The sequence below is a fragment of the Sminthopsis crassicaudata genome, chromosome 2 (genome assembly GCF_048593235.1).
Source record: "Sminthopsis crassicaudata isolate SCR6 chromosome 2, ASM4859323v1, whole genome shotgun sequence".
NCBI classification, from domain to species: domain Eukaryota; kingdom Metazoa; phylum Chordata; class Mammalia; order Dasyuromorphia; family Dasyuridae; genus Sminthopsis; species Sminthopsis crassicaudata.
In genome coordinates this window covers 142,963,180-142,986,112 of record NC_133618.1, presented here as the reverse complement: position 1 = coordinate 142,986,112, position 22,933 = coordinate 142,963,180, and the positions used below count along the sequence as shown (strand labels likewise).

At 39.4% G+C, this 22,933-nt stretch overlaps 1 protein-coding gene across 2 annotated transcripts in view; it reads right to left on the bottom strand.

Annotated features, from left to right (window-relative positions):
* Window positions 1–2,215: 2,215 nt before the first annotated feature.
* SLC39A14 (solute carrier family 39 member 14) overlaps window positions 2,216–22,933 on the bottom strand; it is a 54,037-nt gene continuing 33,319 nt past the window's right edge. The window contains exons 2-9 of one of the 2 annotated variants that reach the window (XM_074287503.1): window positions 18,429–18,701; window positions 14,949–15,135; window positions 13,704–13,873; window positions 9,110–9,232; window positions 8,099–8,287; window positions 7,741–7,948; window positions 6,463–6,647; window positions 2,216–5,395 (exon numbers count right to left, since the gene is read on the bottom strand). In XM_074287503.1, the coding sequence (XP_074143604.1) occupies window positions 5,249–5,395; window positions 6,463–6,647; window positions 7,741–7,948; window positions 8,099–8,287; window positions 9,110–9,232; window positions 13,704–13,873; window positions 14,949–15,135; window positions 18,429–18,686 (1,467 nt within the window). In that variant the 5' untranslated portion in view covers window positions 18,687–18,701 and the 3' untranslated portion in view covers window positions 2,216–5,248. Of the gene's footprint in view, window positions 5,396–6,462; window positions 6,648–7,740; window positions 7,949–8,098; window positions 8,288–9,109; window positions 9,233–10,881; window positions 11,052–13,703; window positions 13,874–14,948; window positions 15,136–18,428; window positions 18,702–22,933 lie in introns of both variants that reach the window. The other variant, XM_074287504.1, reaches the window with a different exon arrangement.

The following is a 22,933-nucleotide window of genomic DNA, read 5'->3' as shown; positions in this document are numbered from 1 at the left end:
CAAGCATTTAAATGCTGATTATGTGCCAGGCACTTTGCTAAGCATTGAAGATTCAAAGAAAAGTAAAAATAGGCTCTACACTAAAATCACATTTTTTTTTCTTCTGAGGCTGGGGTTAAGTGACTTGCCCAGGGTCACACAGCTAGGAAGTGTTAAGTGTCTGAGACCAGATTTGAACTCGGGTCCTCCTGAATTCAGGGCTGGTGCTCTATCTACTGTGCCACCTAGCTGCCCCCTAAAATCACATTCTAATGCGGAAGACAATACATTTTAAGATTAAGAATGTAACTTAGAAAAGAATGAAAATATGACTGGCCTGGGCTTGTTCCTTAAAATGGAAATTATAGAAAAACCAGTCAGAGGTAGAGGATATTTTCATTGTGTGAAGTTAGCTTCTAGGGTGAAGAAATTTCTGGAGCATTGTAAAGTCTGAGATAGTCAGAACTCCAGTCAGAAGGGATAATCCAAAGCCTTCTTGCAGTTTTTTGAATGTGACATTCCTTTCCCATTTGTTTTTTGCCTTTTCCCTCAATGGCCACCACAATTGGAATACTGTTTTTGTTTCTGTCTTCTAAATTTCTAAGACTCCACTTGCATCACATCTTCTAGAACAGGCCTTCCCAAATCCATTCCTTCCTTCCCCACCTCCCATAGAAATTATCTCAATTCACTTTGGACATATTTTGTAGGTAAATAATTATTTGAAAGTTGTCTCTCAGTCAGATTGTAAGATCCTTGTTTTTGCCTTTCTTTGTATCCCTACTGCTTAGCATAAAACCTCCCAAGTAGTTAAACTTAATAAATACTTGTGAATGGCTGGTGGGAGTGTAATTTATGAGTAAATCTTTCACTTATAGGGATATAACTCAGAATCCTGATGATGGAACAGCCAGTATTTTTATAGCAAAATATAGCACATTATAAGCAGGTATCTGGTTTTGGAAACACCAAAAATTTTGCCATTTGGAAAAACTTATACCTGGTATGGCATATATATGTGGAGTCACTTCAATTTATTTTAATTTTTGTGTGTGTTGAGGGAGAAGCAAAGATTAGAGAAAAGTCTCGTAACTAGGTTTATTTATTGGTTTACTTCTGTGTCCCAAAATTCTTTTATAAAAGTAATTTTTAAAACTAAAAATATTTTCTTTCCATTATCAAGAAAAAAACAAAACTTAAAATCCTTAAATATGCAGTTAAAGAAATTCCCTCACTAGCCATGTTCAAGAAAATGTATGTCTCATTCTAAATTTTGAATCCATTACATTTTTATCACAACTTTATCATCTGTCCTTTGGAATCTTGGTTGGTCATTGTTTTGATCAGTTCTATAAGTTTTCAAAGTTATTTTTCTTTATGATATTGTACAAATGGTACATCTGATTCTGCTCAGTTTACTCTATCAGTTTACTTTGCATCTTCTCAGATTTCTCTGTTCCTTTTGTAAAAATAATATTCCATTATAATCATGTATTACTGCCATGATTTATTCAGCCATTCTCCAATTGATGGATACCCTGTTTCTAATTCATTGACATTCTGGAGAGAGTTGTGATAGATATTTTTATACAGATTTGTCCTTTTTCTCTTTTAGAACCTTGCATTCATCATCAGTGTATGATGATGACAAATCAATATAGGGATAGATTCCAGTTCTGATTTTAAGTCTTTTGGAACTTGGACTCAAAAAAGAGATAGGCAAGTGTCCCCTCTACCCCCTTTAGAAGGGAAGTCTAGGTGTGGAACATTGCATTTAATAGCATCAGATGTGTTGACTGGTTTTGCTGATTTTTATTTTAAAAAATTCTTTGTTATAAAGGATGACTCTCTGGGGAAAAGGAGGGATTTCTACTCCTTACTCCTTCTGTCCTTCAAAATGTTACTTTAATGAACTAAGCTAACTCAACAACTTTTTGCTTTGAAGAGGGAAAATAGTGATAGTTTCTTTAGGAAATCTTATTAAACTCTATTGCCAACTTCAATGACACTATGAGTTACTGAATAATTAGCTACTCTTTTAAAATGATTATGCTGCCCATTTTCAGAACGGGTAAGAAACAGGACCCAGTTTGAACCAACTCTACTCCACTTCTTGGGGGGGAAAAAAAAAAACTGTGTACACTTGTGCCACCTTGTGTTTAAAAATTTCCATTACTCCATAGGTTGGCTTAATCCTGTACAATTCGGCAACAGACCACATTTAGGATTCTCAGTCATTACAGAATATAAATTTATTTATAGAATTTTACAAATAAAATGGTTACAGTCCACATGACAATATATTTTTAGTTTTTTTTCTCATAACACCTGAGATTTTAAAAAGAACACTGTGATGGAATTGTAGAACTTTAAAAAGAAATGAACAAAAACTCAATTTAATTGATTTCCCCTTTTGCATACCATCAATGCAATGTGTACTGCTAAGTAAAATAATAGAATGCCTCTTCAAATTGCCATCTTGAGACCACTGTGTTAATAGATGGTGCATTTAAAAATAGACCATAGAAAAAGTAGACTGAAAGGGCTTCTTATGGGCTCAGGATGAAGAGCAAATAAAGAAAGGTTGAATAATGTGCCAATATCTTAAGCATTCGAATGGTAACTTCTCTAGACACTCTAACCTAACCAAGCTCCTAACTCTGAAAAAGCTGAGAATAATCCTATTAACCAAGGGAAAGTTGCCTCCCCTCAAAGTGGGAGGGAATTCTTTATGTAGCCTAACTCCTGCCCTGGCAGAGAAGCACTAAACTCAGCACTTTCCTCTTCCCCCGTCTCAACCTTCCTCTATTTTAAATAGCAAAATAGAGCTAGCCTATAGAAGCAGTAAAGTGGGGGTGCAGATGGTAGAGATAGAATATAATCCCAGGCACCTATATATCAAATTGCTCTAAAAGTACAATTCAACAGTTAATAATACTATGGTGGGGAGAATGCATATTAAAATGTCACTGAGTTTCCCTCCATTAGCAGCCATATTTTCAGCATATGAGGCAGGTCTGTTACTAATGGCAGCTTTTAATCAGTTGCGATAATAGTCTCTTCTCCTTTGCTATAACTGACCTCGTCTCCATTTTACATTGTAATGTGAACTTCCTTGAGGCAGCTATAGGAAAAGGCAAAGAAAGTACTTAAATTAAGATGTATGCAAGGCAGAAAAAATGCCATATCTTGAAATGTTTCATTTTTAAGTGATTTAAAATAATTTTTCTACCACTGAACAATTCTCCTAAATCAGGAAGTCATTCACCCCATGCTGATATTCTCTTCTAAAGCCAAGAATTTAGTACTGTTTTGGAAGAGACTCCACATACTTTAATATAAATGTGAATTAAGAAAAATAAAGGTTTGCTAGTTCTCCTGTATAGGAGAATGATCTATAGTAGATTTGATTTCTCCAGCTCCTGGGGGTAAAGGAAACAAAAGAATTGGCTTAAAAAAATATATATATATGTTCCAAAGTCCAAGGAAACAGCTCTTTGGTACAAATGGGCCTTAATTCTGATGAAAGTTGCATATCCCACAGTCCTTAATGCCAAAATTTCTCTTTATCTAGCCCAACCTCAGCCTACCTAAGGTAACTGGCAAAACAAAGAGGAAAACTTTTATCAATGAATGAATCGTCAGCATTTTCCTCACTTTTTTTCCTATATGAAAATGACATAAGGAAAGTTCTCTAAGGGATCAAAAAGAAAAAGAAAAAAAGATGCTGTTTTTAACTAATAAATGATGGAGGGTGTTGCAGTACCTTTTCTTACAGATCAACCCTATGCTCATTTGCAGACTTGAGAAGAAAAGAAAACCTCATAGATGCTAGCAATGAACTACCAACCTTCCCAATTAAATAAATGAGTATTAGCCAAGACAGCCCCTGGGTTGTAACAGTGAGGCACTGCCTAAACGGCTTCCAGGGATCTCTACTGCCCAAGTGGCTAAAGAATTAGACATTATCAATATGATAATAATAAATCAATTCACTTAGTGAACTTGGGGAACAGCTATCCCTTGAAGCCAAAGTTCTGACCATACCATCACATTCCCTAGGGCTGGGCTTTAGTTTCATCAGATACATCCATCTTCTTTAGAAAGTTGGTATTATCAAGGACCAATCACACTACTGTCTCCCTTTTGTTTTTCTTGGAAAGCATTACAACAGGGAGTGCTATTATAAACTAATTCACAGTACTATCTTTAAGTCCTCTAAGCTGCTTAAACCAAAGTCTTCTGACCTCAGGGTTTTCCATATCCAGTCACAGTACTATTTTCCTCTTAGTACATTCTGAATCTTGGCCAGCCCCACTCTTCTCCCATCTGTCCCGCTTTGACTTGCCTCTATGGTAGAGGTCTTGACTTGGGGAGAAGATGTATATGGTCTCCTCTCTAACATAGCAGCTTGTTACTTCAGCTACTTCAGAGAGATGTTTCTAAAGAGGCAAGAACCTCTTGGAAGCTACAGGAATACCTTATCTCCATTTTCTGGAGGAAAGAAGAAGCTGAAACAGTAATAGTTATGTCTGTTGTTTAACTAGTTTGAAAAAGGAAAAGTCACAACATGCTGGGGATGCCTGTAGAAGCTCAACCAACAATAGTCCCTCAGTAGGAAAGAGGAGGCCATCATCACTGCAAAAGAAATGTGGCTTTGTCTTTTTTCTCATTTTTGCCTTCATTCTCCCCACTCGATAGAGCCTTCTTTTTAAACATCCTTTGCCCCATTTTCCTTTGAAAAGCATGAGGCAGCCAAAGAAACTCTGAAGGGATGAGATGGATCTTTTCTCTATATGAAAGGTGAACTTTTCTCAAAAGGGGACGTGGTGAGGTCCAGATGCATCTCCTAATAGCATGTAATAACAACCAGTTATAGTTTGTGTTAAAAGAATCGAGGACATGTGCTGGATCAGAGAGGAAATGGGTTCTGGAGTTTGTTGGTACCACTGCCAGCAGTGCTTGTTCCTGGAAAAACAGCAGAAAATAGCCAAGAGAAAAGCTGGGTCTGTCTTCCATGTTGTTTTCAGTGTCCAGTTTTTGAGAAGAGAGCGGGCAGAGGGGTGGGAGGCTACCTAGCAACCAGTTACTAGGGAAGTTTATTCTAGGATAGTGTTTTTAAGAGATATGACATTTAGATGATGGAATAGCCTTTAGCAGAAATGCTTCTTCTGTCGTGCTTTGTTGAAATTGTCCTCAGACCAGTGCTATCTGTTGACAGGGTAGCCCAGGGAGTTCCACTGCCAGACCCACTATTTATAGCATAACACTACCCTATTTGAATTTGCCCTGAGTACATGGTAAGAACTAGCATGATGGTGAAGCCTGTGAGCAGACCCAGATTCTGGATGATAAAGGGAATGAGGATGCTGCCACTCCTTTCATCTTCTCGACAAACTTCATTCATCTCTGGGAACTGAATAAAAAAAAAAAGAATGAGAGAGTTAAAGTTCTGGCATTCCATACCTTCCTGTTAGCCCAGCCCAGGTCCCAGCAAATTTTGAAGGCTGCTACAATTCCCATGTAAAAGATAAGAAAGCAATAGCAGCAGCAGCAGCAGCAGCAGGTAGAGTGTTTTTTTGTTTTTTGTTTTTGGTGGTGGTGTTTTGTTTTTTTCTTTTTCTTTTTAAATGAGGCAATTGTGGTTAAGTGACTTATCCAGGGTCACAAAGATATTAAGTGTCAAATATCCAAAATCCCCCTGACTCCATGGCTGATGCCCTATTCTTTGTACCACTTAGGTGCCCCCCCCCAAAAAAAGCATTTAATAGTCATACACAGCCAGCTTTTCTCCATGGCAATTACATCTTTGGAGTGACAGGAAATAAAGTCCCATTCCTATTAGCTTTTGAACTCTGGCTGAAAATCAGCCTTTCACAAACCAAAACAACACTTTTTTTTTCTATTGTGTACACAGTATAGCCATGTCTTGGTCTATCTCTAGAATGCAGTCAGCAGTGGTATAGGCTATAACTTAAGCAATTTAAGCTTACTTATATGTGACAAGAATATATTTGTGACTGTGGCCATTTGTGGCTTGGAGAAAGGAAGCCAGATTTCCACTAGGCTCTTCTCCTAAGCCTCACACTATTGGTGGGGAATGAGCCATTTGGGGCCATTTGCAGTCTTCAGGAATGATGGAAATCAAGCCACACGGTCCAACCTGTCAGCAGATTTAGAGACACCAGTGTACCTCTGCAGATCCAGGAGAGCCTGGGGCACTCTGTTAACGTGACTGTGGACCATGATGGTCCACTATTCATGATCTCTTGTGAAAACTGACTTATAATCTGTAATAATCATTAAATCAGGGCCTTGATGAAATGTGATCACAGTAAATATTTAGAGAGCATTTATAGAGCACTTTAAGATTTGCACGGTACTGTTTATACGTTATTTCATTTGATGAGTTGCTCACAACACAGTATGTTCATGGTAGGCCTTCTCATGCAAACAGTGCAAGGGCCAATATTGAAGACTCACCATATCAGCCAGGGCAATATAGAGGAACATTCCCCCAGCGAGAGCAAAGATCCAATTGGCAGAAAAGTGACTGCCAGCCAAAATTCCAAAGGCCAGACCCAGGTAGCAGCAGCAGGCAGAAAGGAAGTTGAAAAAGAGAGCCTGTTGGATACTCATTCCAGCATTTAGAAGAATGACAAAATCTCCTAAAAAAGTAAACAAAGGAAGTAGAAAAAAAAATTAAGATTAAGATTTGAAAGATGACACAAAGTTATGGAAAATGTAAAAAGTTTGGAGGGATAAACTTTCAAAGGCAAAGTTAATGTATAATCAAAGGTTACCCAAAAGTTATAAAATAAAGTTATAAAAGCTTTAGAGCTACCTACAATTGGAAAATTGGCCAAATGTCCAAAGCTTGATATCAGAAACTAATTCCGATGAATAATAAAGACATAAAAACTATAATTGGCTTTAATTTTTGTCTTGGAGACAAGCAAAATCCATCACAGTTCTCATTTCCTTTTTTTCTGGCTCACATTTTAGCAGCTAGCTGGCTTCACAGAAGCTCAAACTTAGACTTGACAGCTTTTTATTGTGCTCAGTCATAGATATGATAAGCATAGCATATGTTAACCTCTTTTAAATGGCATATTAATATTAGAAAGTACATAATTTCATCAGTGTGGGCAGTGAGTGCACTTATAAAGCTACCAATTCCTTCTTGCCTTGGTAGTTGGTTTTCATGAACTATTGAGGATGAAAAATAATTCAATCAACTGGTCATGAGTGATGACCCTCTTTACATTTAATGAGACTGGGCCTATAGCAACTGACAGGCAGCCCATGGCTGGGTGTGTTCTGGCTTGGTAAGACCTATCAAAGCTTCCTCTCCATGGGCAGAGTCTTCAAGAATGGGGGTCATCTCTACGCCAAACGTAGAGTAGTAGAATGGAGGCTTCTCCTTCATAATCATGTTAAACAGGAGAATAAGGAAAGAAAGAAAATCTTATATGGCCTCTATTCAAAGTTGGAAAATCTCTCTTGCAAGAGGCAGTGCTAAATTTCAAACCAAATTAGTTTTTTAATTCAATTCAATAAAATTATTTAGCACCTACTGTATATAAAGTACTATGGTAGCTGGTGGGAATACAAAGATAAAACTAAAACAATCCCTGTCCTTAAGGAACTTACATTCTACAAATGATTATAAAAAGTGTTTTTGTGGAATTGTAAGTAGGGATGTATAGTTCTCATAAAGGGTACATGTATAAACAACATAATCATAAGGCTCCTACATACCCAATTCATGTGGAAACTCCTCACAGAGAATTGCCACTGAGGTGCTGATGCCTTGGAAAACAGACACAGTAAATGAGGCGCCAATGGCCAAGCCATCAATAAAGTTGTGGAGGCCATCACTCAGGGTGATCATCCAGGCCAATGTGCCAATGTCAGAGTAGTGGACACCTTTTATCCAATAACATGCACTCTGGGATGCCTGTAGATCCTATAAGAGAACCAATTTCCCCCCCACCCCAACCAATAAGAATATTAGAGAAGAGAGCTTTTCCTACAAAAGGTTGGAAAACCACACACCCAAAGCTCTATTACTAATTGTATAGTTTCCTGAAGTTCATTAGATGAAGACCCACATTACCTGGACAGACAAAGAGCCTACAATGACCTTCTCATCTATTCCTGGGGCCTTGTCTTCCAGATCCCTATTCAGGTGCTGTGGGATCATATGATCCAGGTCTCCATTCTGCAACTTCTCAGTCACTCCCTCTTCCTGGTCCTTTTTAGAAGGAAGAGTCTCAGGAACATAATGACTATGTCCATGGTGATGCTAGAGGAACAGAAAAATAAAGAACACATGAGAGTCATTAAAATGAGGAATTACTCCTTATTATCCATAAAGTAAAGATGTATCTATTAAGCATCAACTATGTATAAGATGTTTTTTTCTTGGTACCATGGGACATGGAGCTCATACTTAAGTACTTAAACTCTATTTGGGGAAGACATTGTACAAGATAATAAAAGAGATCATGAGGCAGTATGAAATATGACTATAAGATGAATTTGCATTTAAAAATATATATCCAAATTTATAACATCCCCAAAAGCCTTAAATGTCATCATCTCTCCTCCCATTCAAGATAATCATTTGAGGAAGCTATATTTATGTATACCTAATTTTAACAAGACTGATATTCCTCAAAACATTCTTAGAACTCTTCTTCTAGAAGTCTTTAAACCAATTATATATAATTTAATTAATTACAGTAAAATAACAAGCCATGCCAGAAAATAAGTTTCATCATTTTATCATCATATTTCAAACATCATTATTATTCTATATCTCAACCCATGTAGGTAAAACCCTGAGTATAGAACTGCCATTTGGAACTAGAATAATACTAAAAAAATGTTAATATACTTATGTTATTGGACTAGAGCTGTCAGCTTGGGCCAATCGCTATTTAATTTAGATCTCCTTCAAACTCCCTCCCGCTGCTGGTGGTGGTGAGGTGCAGACATATTTCAAAACATCATGAGAGGAATGTGAAAGTTCAAAGTGGTGGACTTATAATAATATAAAATATGTAAAAATTATTTGAGAGAAGAACCTTAAGAGAGATTCCTTTGCCAGCCCCTTCAGCCTCACCTCGTCTTTCTGTTTGAGAAGCATTTTCAAAATCTTCTCTGTGAAGAAGAAGAGGTAAAAGCCTCCAAATACCACTGCTGATTTTGAGACATAATAATCTTCTAGAGGGTTGAATCCAAAAGCCTGTAGACCCATAACAAAAGAGTGAGCTTACAGTAATGTAAAACTACCAAACTACACACAGAGGAGTTTCATTGACACAAGACTGTTAGGTCTGTTCAGAGATGCTTTATGAGAAAAGTTCTCTTAAAGACATAGCTTACTTCTATATAAGAAAACAGGGAAACTGCAGAGATGTAACCTTGGGCATAATACCACCATGGACACCTCGTTTGGCAAAAAATGCTTTTTAAAAATCTCTCACTATTTTTTCCCTTCAAAGTACATCTGTCATCATTAAGCTCCTCCAATTAAGCAATCAACTCCATTTGACTGGAATGTCAACATGCTGTCTTTTCTTCTTACTTAGAGAGTGTCCCTATTCAACTATCTGGGAATACAAAAGGAAATAATAAAAATCAGACTACCTATAAGAGGAAATCAATTTCCTCATTATTCCAGAAAACTTATAGCCCCTTCCCCGGGCACAAATGCACATGGCAGACAAATGAAAAACCAGACTACCAACTCTAGCACATTTCAATATTTGTTTTAAGTTCTTCCTACATTTTCCCATTTATACTAAGGAAGCAAGCAGAATTTGATGGAAAGAAGACAAGACTAGAAGTCAGGAGATGTAAACCGGTTCAACATATCTTGTTGACTTTTACTGAATGTTCTCAGGAGACCCACCCTGTATCTGAGTTTCCATAAAAGGCAGGAGCAATTCCCAGTCTTTTTCTAATAACATCATTACATGCCAATAAGCCTGAACAGTCATTAAGTGACCTGGATGTACAGAATGGTTGTGGACAGAATGAAAAGTCATGTCATCATAGAGAGCCAAATTAACTCAAAAACATTCTGAGTAAGTTATAAGTGACTAATCTCTTTTTCAACATCAATAAGCTATGGTCTGCAGTCATTGCACCAGGAAGGAGTCTAGATATCTAATTCTAAAAGGAGATTACTTGCCTTATCTCTCACAAGGTTGTTATAAACATCATGTGGAGAAAATAGGCATGAAAATACTTTGCTGAACAAATACAAATATTAAGTTGTATTATTCTGTGTCTGCCTCGGTTACAGCTAGGCCCAGATCTGCAGAGACAACTGATTTGAAAAAAATCTCATGAGCTGGAGAGGCAGGCTAAGATCTGATTATACCACAATCAAATCTCAGAAGCTGATATCCAAACTTTATAAATATTTGCAATTCCCCACTATGGAGAGCATGCCAGCTGTGCAAGGGGGCAAAGGTGCCACCAATACATGTAAATCCTAACAATGAATGACCTCATCTGGATCACCTTTGTTCTATATCCACCCTTCTAAACAGGAGAATGAAGCTACTAAGTAAGAAAGACCCAAATTCTGATGATTTCTCTTACTTCTTTACTACAGAAACCAAACAGAACAGAAAGCAAAGAGACCTCTAAGTTGAGTTTACACTGTTAGGAACTGATTACTTGTGGTTGAAAGAGAGCCAAGAGCTCAAGTAGGGGATGACGGGAGAGCACCAAGAGATCTGATTTGAGTCCTAATTCAGGCTAAAAGCAGGACTCAAGAGTTCTCTCCACACCTTCCATGAAAGTGAAGGTTCCCCACTAGATTCCACCCACCCATCCACCCGAGACCAGACCTCCTCCCATGTAGGAAGGTCCTTGGCATACCTCAGGGATGAGCTGGAAGAGGGCATTGGAGTAGAGGGTTCCAATCGCCAGAGCTATGAAGTAGAGCAGCAGCCTCTTGTAAAAAGTCTTCTTCATGAAGGGCACCACACTGGCCCCGACGAGGGAGCAGAGGGAAATGACGGTCACGCAGAGCAGACCGTATCCCCACACTGCAGTCGGGTGGCCAACCCCACCCAAGGGTTAAAGGTAAAGGGAGAAGGCCCCCAAAGAAGATAAACCCATAGTTTCAGAAGATTGGAAATGGGAAATAAAGGAGAAAGGGTTTGTTTGATGTATGGAGAAAGACAGAGGAGTTTCACGGGGGGGGGGGGAGAATCAAAGATGGGGAGGAAATAGGGAGGGAGAGAGAAAACAGAACGTTTGTTAGTGATTTGAGTTAGAAAAAAATTTAATAAATTGATTCAGATTGCAATGAGGAATTTTAAGGCGGCCTTTGAGCTCTGTAGCTTAGGTTCCTGTTTCATTCCATGTGATTCTCCCAAAAGCTCTTACAATCACATCTGGCAATTTCTGAAGGATGAATAGTGTGGTTATATGTTATCATGAGTCCTCTTTATGACCAAGTAAGTTTTTGGACTTAAAATCTCTTTGCTTCTGCAAAAGCAAGGGCAGACAGAAGCAGGCAGAACTCCATCTGGTACTTTTGCTTGGTAAATTCAATCTCTAGTATATATTCAAACATATTATTATCTGAACCAGTAATGGAAAGTAAATACAAACAAAATTTGTAAGCATAGTAAGATGCAGGAATAAGAAGAAGAGTAGACAAGGAATCTTCCCACATTAGTCAGTCCTATATTCTAGACTTGCCTAGTTTTCTTTTTTGGAAGACCTAAACTTAGAAGACAGAGCTCTAGGACCACCCAGATCATTGTACAATTTCTCTTTCAACATTTCCCAGTGTCACACGTCCCAGTTCCTTCATAGACTCTGAGGTACAGCCACCACCTTAAATTAGGTTGTGTCAAAAACTGGTTGTTATCAGGATTCCAGAAAATGGTATCTGTGAACCATGACAGGAGTGGAGCATGTGCACAATCCTTTCATTTCCACTTAATTAGGCAAAAAAAAAAAGGCATTTCATATCCAATAAAAAAATAAAATCAAACTTTTAGGACTGTAAAAACAATCACCCAAGGAGATGAGAATTGCCCAGGATGAGAGTGGGGGTGGAAAGGGAAATAATGGAAACATTTGATGAAGTCTTTTCAACTGACATTGGCAAAACTGCCAAACTTTAGGTTAAACAGAAAAGCTTCATTAGTCTTTGTGTCTTGGGTGGGCATATGAGAGATGCTACCCTATGTCTTTTTGTCTTCTCTCTATTATAAGAATGGAAAACCTTATAGTTTTATAATCTAGGGGTTCGATTATATTATAGGGACTTTACATGGGAGGTTGGAAGAGTAGTTAATGTACAAAAGGCCTAAAGAGATGAAAGAGACTTTATAGGCCAAGCAGCTTTTAATTTTCCCCTGAGAAACGGGACACAAGTTCACCTTCCCCTGACTCAAAACTAACTGAGTTTCCTGGAATTACTGCATAGGGATTAACCCAAGGAAAAATTCATCTTATCACAGATCTCATTCCTAAAAGTAATAATGCAGACTTCAGAGATTTCCAAATTCTGTTTGGCCAGGGCATGAAGCTCTGTTACAAAGAGCAAGTAGGGGCCAGACCAGCCAATTAACAGTAAGCAAGCATTTATTAAGAACTTACTCCTTTTGCAGGCATTGTGCTTGACACAGGCAGGAAAGCAGACTTTCCTTCCATTAGAAAGATCATCAAATTGGGTGTTGTTTTTGCAGCTCTTAAATCACATAATTTTAAAAAAATGAATGAATGATTCATAATTCACAAAAGCCCCAACAAGCCACCAGGAAGCCAGCTATATTAGGAAAAAGTGTCAAGATGCAAGGTCTAGATGGTCAGTCAGGTACTGGCAACATAACTTTGAACCTTCCCTGTATTATCTTTTTTGTATTCCCTGTAACTCTCTGAATGCTTCAACTGAAGACCATAACTAGAAAATACCTTTTGTCCATTATATTGTGAATGGTCTTTCTTCCTTCCCAGATCCACATTTCATTTTTTTTAGGAGTCTTCCTTGTCACCCTTAATCTTACCAAGATCATGAATTAAGGGCTGTACTAAAGAACCAAGGAATATATGACCTTAATGGGTTACATTTACCTGAGACAGGAAGTTTCCAGAAGTACCAGCTGTACTTTTAGTTCCCATAATAAGAGACTTTGAGGAATAGTATCTCCCAGGTATAGCATAATGGGCCAGCCTCAAAGTCAGAAAGATCTCAGTATATATCCTGCCTCTTGATATATTTATATCAAGTACCTCAAAGGCAACCTGTTGGCTATAATTTGCAGAGGAGTTGTTATTAGAGGAAGGAATTTCCACAGTTGGAGTTTTCTATGCTGATGAAATCACTGGACTAGACAAAAAAAAAATGATAAGCCAAGGTACATGGGAATTCCAAATAGAGGAAGGGGAGAGAAAGAATATGGAAAAACCTTGCATCCGACAATGCCTGGAGAGACCAGAGGCAAACCTGGGAGCTTCTTGGAATTGTGGAAAGATAAGAGAAGGTCCTAGAGATCCAACAGGAAGAAGCATTTTTAATGTCGAGGCTCAGCATAAAAGAGATTTTTATTTTCTGAATGGCGATTGGGTGAGTGAATGAGATGAAATGAAGAGGAAAAAAGCCAGCTGATGGAAATCCCAGCTGCCGACGCAAAGAGAAAACTGTATTTTGGTTTGTTTGTTTATTTTCTGGTCTACTACACCTCTGGGATCAGCTGGAAGAGCGAATTAGAGAGCAGCGTTCCAATGGACAAGGCGATGAAATAAGTGAGGACCCGGCTGAAAAAGGTCTTCTTGGTGCAGGGCAGGATGAACACTCCCAGGAGAGAAGCCAGGTTAATCAGGGACACACTGAGGAAACCAAAGCCCCATACTGTGGAGGAAGAAGAACAGAGAGCAGCCCTGGTTACCAAGTACAGGGGCAATAGGTGGCAGAGGACTCTCAGGACTTCTCCTGGGGAGGAGGGCCCTGTCCAACACCCACATGTTCATGGAGCCAACTGACCAACCCTTGAGTAAGACCTGCTCTGAGTTTAGACCTGTGGGAGAGGCAAAGAAATCAAAGACACAGTGTCTCTACTTTCAAGGAGTTTACAATCTACTTGGGGATTAAAGACATAAACACATGAAAAAATCAATATAAATACAAATTAATGAGAATTGCCATTGTGGAGGAGCTCTTAGTATGAGGAGTCTCCAACAAAACAGACCACAACCAGTCCATGACTTGGGAGATAAACCCTTACAATTTGAACCTTAATAGTGAGTTAAAAGATGACAATAGACCATATGAAAGATATCACAAGGCAGTATATGATTGTTGAGTAGGCCTGATGGTGACTGATTTTAGAAGAGGGAAAGGCTGATGTGTGTGAGCTAGAGTGGTCAATGAAGGACAAGATTGGCTGGAGTCGGAAGAGGACTTAAACTGGGCAGGATTTAGGGAAACAGAAAGGAATTTCCAAGAAGACATCAAGGGAAAGGGGAGGCCACAGAAGTCCAGTGTGTTACCAGGGCACAACATGTAGTTTGGTGGAGAGTATTTGTCTGGGAGAGTCACTAGAGTTGAGCCTGGAAAGGTAGAATGGGGCCAGACTGTGGAAGGCATTGAAGGAGAGCTTAGGTTGCTTTACTTTGTGGTTCATTTGTAAAGTCCAGCCAAATAGGAATATTCAGCTCTCAAGAAATTAAAGGCCTCAAACCAGGTTTATCATGTGACTTCAACAACCTGTTAGGCTGAAATCAGGAAGAGAGAGGATGACTGGTGGAATAGTTGTTGCTCTCCCCATTATCTTACTTTGGGCTAGGCAGGCACTAGGAAGGGGAAAGGCCAGCACCATCAGGAGACTCGCTAGGGTTGTACCCTCAGACCACCTCTGGTGGCACAACTGGAATGCTAAGGAAGCCTGAGGCTGCCTCAGGCATGCTGCCTCTCACCAATTGCTTACCTTCTACTGCACTTGGTTTCCCTTCCTCTGTCTGCTCATCCTCCTCATTCTCTTGGTTCTCCAAGGTGCAGGCTCGAGAGTCTAGTTGCTGCAGGATTGTGGGACAGAATTCCTGAAACTCAGACCTGCCAATCCTCGACTGCTCACTGAAATTATGGGCAGCAAAGAGATCTGAAGAGCTAAAACACTGGGGAGAAAAGTGGAGTTGGGAGGAAAGAAAAAATAAAAGCCCCTGTGAGTCCAAAAGCTTTGCTTTTTCTCTAAACAGAAACTTCACTCAGATTTTTTTCAATAAAATAAGAAGTTTCCCATATTTAGAAAAGCTTATTTTTTTTTCAGTTTCTTTTGTGATAAAATTGCTTTAAAAGCCCAGAACTCTCTTTCCTTCTAGAAGCCAATTGCATCATATGTCAGCTATGAATTGGTTCCCTATCCCATTTTCCACTTTCTTCTTACTTTCCCCAGCCTTTTCATTAAAAAACAGCTAGCATGGGTCAAGGCTCACCATGACCTGGCCCTACCCATGTACAACCATTTTGGCTACAATGCTTCTCTGTTCCAACACAATTGAGCGTTTTTTGAATGTCAAGTTTGCTTATACTCAATTTTGAGAAACAATTGAGAATATGGAAAATTGCAGCATGTTTCACAGTAACTCGTAAGTTGCCACCCTTCTAACACCTACTACCATTGTTTCTGGCTTTTGTGTTCACTTCTTCTTGGGAATATGAACCTTCTATTATGATCCAATTCGATAAGCATAGGTACCAACTATTCACAAAGCACTAGGGATACAAAATGAAAAACGACACAGACCCTGCTCATAATAATAGTAAACATTTATATAATGCTTTAAGTTTTGCTCCATGTGTTCTCTCATTTTTTCATAAGTCTGAATGGTAGGTGTGATTATTATCTCCAATTTACAGATGGGAAAACAGACTGAGAGAAGCTGAGTGATTTTCTCTGCATCACACAGCTATTATTTATACTACATCACACAGCAAGATTTAAAGTCAAGAGCCCCATACTATCCACTACATTCCTTAGCTTCCTAAAGCTTACATTCTATGGTTCTAGAGAGAGAAAGCATCCACAGAGATAAACACACATTAAACAAGGTGAGGTGTGATAGCAGCAAAAGAAAGAACCAGGCCGGAAGGATCTTGAGAAGGGAGAAGATCTTCACTGCTGAGAGTAGAAATGAAGTATGTTCTAGAACTCAAAAGTCAGAAAAAAAAAAGTCAGGGAAGGCTTCATAGCAAAGGCAGCACCAGAAAGAAGCCTCAAGTCATAGAACTGGCTAGTCAGCAGGGACAAACCTAAAGGAATCCCCACCATGACTTACCCAACAAGCAGTGTGGAAGAGGTGCCCAGCATCCAGTGCCACCCAGTTTGGCCCCCAGGAGCCCAACCCTCCAGCACCTCCCAAGCCTTCACAAACTGGGGGCACCCCTTGTGCTTCCCTGAGCTCTGGCTTCTGAACTGACCTTTGCTATAGTGCATCTGCAAGCCCCATCCCCAAATATAGTCGCTCTGCTCTTGAGAGGGCAGGAGAATTTCAAAAGGCATAAGAGAGCGGCCTATCCCTTTTTGTGGGCACAGTAGGGCTGACTTGACTACTGCCGTGTTTTTACTCTTCTCCCTCCCTTCCCCCAGGAACATATCACATGTTGCACAACAGTATGCCACACTGGAAAACTTACTAGAATTGTAGTCAGGAGAGACCTGAGCTTGATTATTACCTGACTGATTTTCTAACTAAGTGACCCTCTCTGATCTTTGTTTTCTTTATCTGTAAAATGAGTATCTGTAAAACCCATCTGGAGAGTTTTCTCTGAGGATCAATGATATACAAGTGGAAGTGTTATGCAGAGATTCTCAGAACAGACTCCCTCCAGGAATACAGATCAGTAACGTCTGTAATTTAGTTAGCTAAGACAACAAGAAGGGAATCGATTTTCCTTGGTCACGAAACCAGGCTATATTGAAAGATATGACTTAAAGTCAGGGCTCCAAGACTCCAAAGCTTCTTTTTACCCAGCCCTCATAGTGTCATATCAATCCCAGGTATCATGAGCATCACTTCAATGCCTTCTACTGTTTCCTGGCCTAGAATGGCTTTCCTTCCAATGACTCAACTCTAGGGACTTCTTCCAAACGGCTCTTAGAAGGGCCATTTCCAGTCACCCTGATCTATATCTGGCCGCTGGGATCCAGAGGACTTCAGAGGAGAAAGTGAGGTCCCTTCCTCCCTTAAGTCTAACTCACCTGCATGTCATGGCACCCCCCCCCCAATGTCACAGTCCTCTTCAAGAACAAAGGACAAACAACGATAACAAATCTCTCATAATCTGAACTATTTCATTTAGCACTTACATTGTATTCTTCTTCAGGTATTCCACAGGCTAGTCTTGCCTTCCAAGCCTGCCTAGGTTTACTCTTATGGGTAAGAGCTATATCATAACTCTTCTCACCCAACTTGTTTCTCTGGATTTCTGGTCCTCCATCTTGCTTCCAAGCAGCCCTCTCAACCTGGAGATCTCTCAGATGAGGCCCTCCTTTTTTCCCATGTCACTATTTCAGGGGTAGGAGGCGAGAGTTTCACATGCTACACTTTGCTAACAACTCCAAACTTCTCTTTTTCTTTCTCCTTACTATTAAATAAGATCCCAAAAGGGGCACATCCCCATCCTCTACTTTTCAGCTTGCCTTTACATGCTGTCTTCCCCCAATAAGATGTACATTTCTTAAGGTAGGGACTATGCTCCTTCCCAGAGTCTGAATTCCTAGCATGCAGCAACAGTGTCTAGCACATAGTAAATGCATTGCAAACATTCCATCTCTCTTTTTATATCCTTTGTGCGAGGTATAGGGTTGCCATTGATTAGCTATGTGTCCTTGAACAATCTGCTTTGTTTCTTAGGTCTTTAACTGCTTCAGCTGTAAAGTGGACTGGATCAGAGATTTTTAACCTGGACTCAATAAATTTATTTTGGCTTTTTTTCCTTAAAGTCTAATAATTATTTCAATATAATTGGTTTTCTTTTCATCCAATGTATTATTTGTTGTATACATTTATAAATATGATTCTGAAAAGTCCAAAAGCTTTACCAGACTGAGAGAGAGGGATCCATGACATAAAAACGATTAGGGATCCCTGAACTAGATAATCTCTGAGATATCTTGTAATTCTGATGCTATAACATTCTCTTTTAATCTTCCCCATTTACAAAATTCAAATGTTAAGCTATGATAGCCTAAAATTGCAATAAGGCTTTTGTAATGCCTTGTATTATACACAGTTGTTCTGAGGAGAATCCTTTGCAAATTTTGAAGGATTAGAGGAAAATGAATTACTATTACTATTAAGCCAGTATTGGAAACCCAGAAGTTCGATGTTACAGCCAAATGGATGAAGAATTAATCTTTTTGCCAGTTACTCCTTCCTGCGCTGGATGAGATAGAAAGCACATTTACCCTAGAAAGATTCCTCTGTTCCAGCTTTGGCTGGGTAACATTGTCCCGTCCAACTCCCACATCAAGGTGGTTGAGCAGGGCCTTCAGCTGCTGCAGGGTGAGGGTGTCTGCTTCACCATAGCGATGCATGAGTTCTTGAAGGAAGGAGGCAGCAGTGATGGCTGGTGGCCCAAGAGATGATGCACTTGATCTGGAAGCAATACCCAGGAAGCATAGTAGCGTCAATAGAAGGCTTTGGGGTACTTGGTATAGCTTCATGGTGATAAAACAAAGCTACAAGAAAGAAGAGTGAAATAATAATGAGTTTCTGCCTTCCATATCCTAACAAACTGGCTTCCCTCTCTATTTCTTCATTCTTCTTCCTCAGGTTCAAAATTTGGATATATCAATTCTGACTGTTTTTTAAGAGTCTGTTTTTAATAATCAAGCATTTATTTTCTTACCTCCCCACTTTACCCATTACCAGGGGGAAAAACAACAATATTTAACAAATGGGATTATTGTGTGTCATTTTATTGATCATTGTTCTTAAATTTTTCAACATTGCTTGTCTTTACAATGTTGCTATTATATAAATTATTTTCTTGGTTCTGTTCAGTTTGCTCTGCATAAGTTCGTCCAAAATTTCCCAGATATCTCTGAAACCATTGTTTTCACCATTTCTTAAGGTACAATACTATTTTATTCATCATCTTTGACTTTTCCTATTTTCTCATCAATAGTCAGCAAGTCCCATCAATTTTACCTTATAAATGCCCTTTAGCTTCTTAATGCTTAATTACAATTCTTTTAGTCCAAAACTCTTCTACTTAGTTATTATAGTGCTTTAGAGGGATAGCCAGGTGTTGGTTGCCATAGATAGAACACTAGCTCTGGAGTCAGGAGGACCTACATTCAAATATGACCTCAGGCACTCACTGGTTATGTGACTCTGGGCAAGCCACCAACCTTGACTACCTCCAAAATAAATTAAAAGTCTATTATTATAGGCCCCACGTTACCTGTTATTTTCTGTCACTTCATAACAATTCTTAGCATGCTAATGGAGGGAAACTGAGAAGGAAGGAAGATGGAGGAAACAGTAGTATTGTCAGAAAATTGGGATATTATAGCACAAAAAAGTAAGAGAAGAAACCAGGCAATGCCATGTATAATGCTAAGATGATGATACATGAAAGGAATACGCAGGTAAAATTTCATAAACAAAACAATGTTTCAGGTTACAATTTCACAGTCACACAACTGACTAAAAGTCCATTTTACTTAATGATTGCTGATTATTATCTACATATATATTATATTATAAAAAATATATCTTAAAAGCTATTTTCAATTATGTCTCTTGCACACATATTAAAATCAGAAAAGATTCCATTGTATAAAAACATTAGAAATAACTTTGATTGTTAATATGAAATGAGTTCTAAAACATGGAGGGCACACACTTTCAAAAGGCATTTGTGCACATAGAGGGCATCCAGTGCAGAGTTCAAATGGAAGAAGAGCTCCCTACAGATAATGAAGTCCTCCAGATACTTCTGTTTGAAAATGACACTGCCCCGATTGCATCAAACTCTGAAACATTCCTTATTGTTTGTTGTTGTTTTTCAGTGATCCCATTTGGGATTTGGGGGCAAAGATATTGGAGTGATTTGCCATTTCCTTCTCCAGCTCAGGTGAGAAAATTGAGGCAAACAGGGTTAAGTGATTTGCCCAGGGTCACAGAGCTAATAAGTGTCTGAGGTTGGATTTTAACTCAAGTTGTCTTGACTTCAGGCCTATCATTCTAACCATTGTGCCACCTGATTGCCTCAATACTAAACAGCATACTTAAGGAAGGTCCCTAACCACTTAAAATTTTATTTGAAAATAAGCTAAAATTTAATTTTAAAAAGTAAAAAGAAAAAAAAATTGGGGCCTAACAATCTATATACATAAAACCCAATGGATGAAGAATGACTATTGTCCAGACTAATATTTGGGTGGGTAGAAAACTGATGGAACTAATCTATTGGTACATAAATCTTGTACAGAAAACTGCAGATGGTCAAAAGGAGAGGTAGGCTCAGGAAATGGGAAAAAGAAGGTAGACTAAATTATATTTGGAATACTTTTCAGAGTTTACAAGGATCCATGCTATTCCCTGAAAACAAAATCCTGGAAAAAAATTAATGTTTAAATTCCAATATTCCCTCAGTGATACTACAGAGTTGAAGATCATGGAATGCCACCATCTCTTAAGGGATTGAGGGGGGAAATTGTACCACTATTCCTAACAAAAAACTTTTTATTTCTTTAATAAACCCCTTAATTCCTTTTCAGAATCCACACCTTTTAAATTTATTTAGTCCTGAGAAATGCACATTCTTAGAGAATGGCTTGGATTTCTGATGTGATCTTGGACAAATCCAATGAGGGGATGAGATTAGCACCATCAAATGCAAAGATCCCTGTTTACTGTGATTCATTACAACTCATCTTTATAAACCAATTTAAGTTCTAATAAAGCACTTTTCTGCAATAGCCCTGTAACGTAAATAGTGTTATTTATATCCCCATTTTACAGATGAGAAAACTAGATCTGTAGGAGGCCATATGACTGACTAGATCACAGAGTTGGGAAATGTCAGCAAACTTTCCACTGGGTCAGTTGGTGTCTGTCTACACTTTGTAGAATTAAGCCCAATAATGGAAATGAGTGACCAAGCTGGGCAATACTATGGACCAAACAGAGCTGTCATTATAAAGCCAAGAAAAGGGGAGGAGTCTTTTTCCCCCAGTGACTCATAAACTGGCACAGAAAGAGATTCTCAGAGAAGAGTTACTGCCAGATGCACTTTGAGCTGAAAGCAGCAGGACTGCCTGCTCCCAAGGTGACTACTTCGGAAGCCCGTATTCCTAGGGCGGATAAATCCTGATACGTTTAGCAAACACGCAGACACACAGCCACAGCCAGATACATGCACTCACTCACAGTCTTTCCTTTTCCTGGTCACACCAGCTGTAAATACAGTTCCAACAGTTCTCTGTGTCTGGAAGCAAATGTAAAAGGCCATCCCGTCTTCCCCTGCATGTTCCCCCCAGAATTTCCCAGCCAGGGAGGGATTGAGGGATGAGGCCAGTATTGATCTGGAGTCAGAAAGATCCCATTTCAAATACTTCCTAAATGTGTAAATAGATTAATTTTTATTAGCCTGTTTCCTCAGCTATGAAACAGGAATAACAATAACAGTAAATCTCAGGTAATAATCTGTGAGAATTTCGTGACTAATTCTGACTGTTCCTTCTTTAAGGACACTGGCACACTGGCCTGGATGATCACCCTGAGTGGTGGCCTTCAGAATTTTATTGATGGCACACTGGCACAGCAAGCCTTGGGTTAGTAAAACCTGAGTTTAAATTTGGCTTCAGATGCTGACTGTGTGACCCTAGACAAGTCACTTCACCCCATTTGCCTCAGTTTCCTCATCTATAAAATGAACTGGAGAAGGAATAACAGCAAACCACTCCAGTACCTCTAGCTAGAAAATTCCAAATGGGGTCATGAAGAGCTGGACATGATTTGAAAAGGACTAAACAACAGCAACCTTCCTTTTCTGTCTCAGAGTTTTTAAACTGGGGTATATATCTTTTAAAAATGCTTTCCCATAATAATTGGCTTTCTTTTTAATCCTCTATATTTTATCTTATGCATTTTAAAACATTATTTTGAGAAGAGGTCCATAGTCTACGTCTGCCAAAGGAGTCCAGAACACATACTCTGATTTTATCTAACCTATCAGCTCACATTAACCAAAAGAGATCCTATCATTTCTCCCTCCCTGGACTTTGCGCCCTTAGCAGAGTAAGGGGTCACCCAAAGTAAAGAGATTTCCGAAGCCTGCCCAGCAGGAACTATGGTCTTTATTCTGTTCTTCCCCCTCCCCTCAGAGCAGCCAGGGAGGGGAGCTAGAGACCTGGGTCTCCTGCTTCTGTTTGGGACCTTCCTGGGGAAGGAAAGGGAGTAGAGGCAGAGTGAGGAAAGTGATGAACAAAACAGCCCTGAAGGGAGACAAGATTAGAACTAGCAGTTGTCTCAGGGTCATCAACCAATATTTACTGGCGCCCACTGTGTGCCTGCCTGTACAGGGGAAGGTTTGCAGAGGAAAAAGAGAGCGGTCACTGCCCTCGGGAGGCGGGAAAGGTACAGAAGCCATGACTCATCTAGAAACACTGGGGCCCTTGATAGAGAGCCCAAGTGCAGAGTGCGCTGGAGCCGAGCAGAGAGGAAGGAGGGAAGGGTGGCTTCCCCGTTTCCAGTCTGACTCTGGCATGTTGACAAAGCAGAGTGTAAAGGATGGAGCCAGCCAGAACTCCCCCTCCAGCCTTCTCTGGCCAGGGCTTCCAAAGCAAACCCAACCTCAAGGAGGAGGAAGCTTTCTGACTGCAAGTGATAGGACTGGCAAGAAAGAAGGGAAAGCACCGTCTCCACGACTCCTTTCCCTTGGTGTACAAATGGAAGAGGG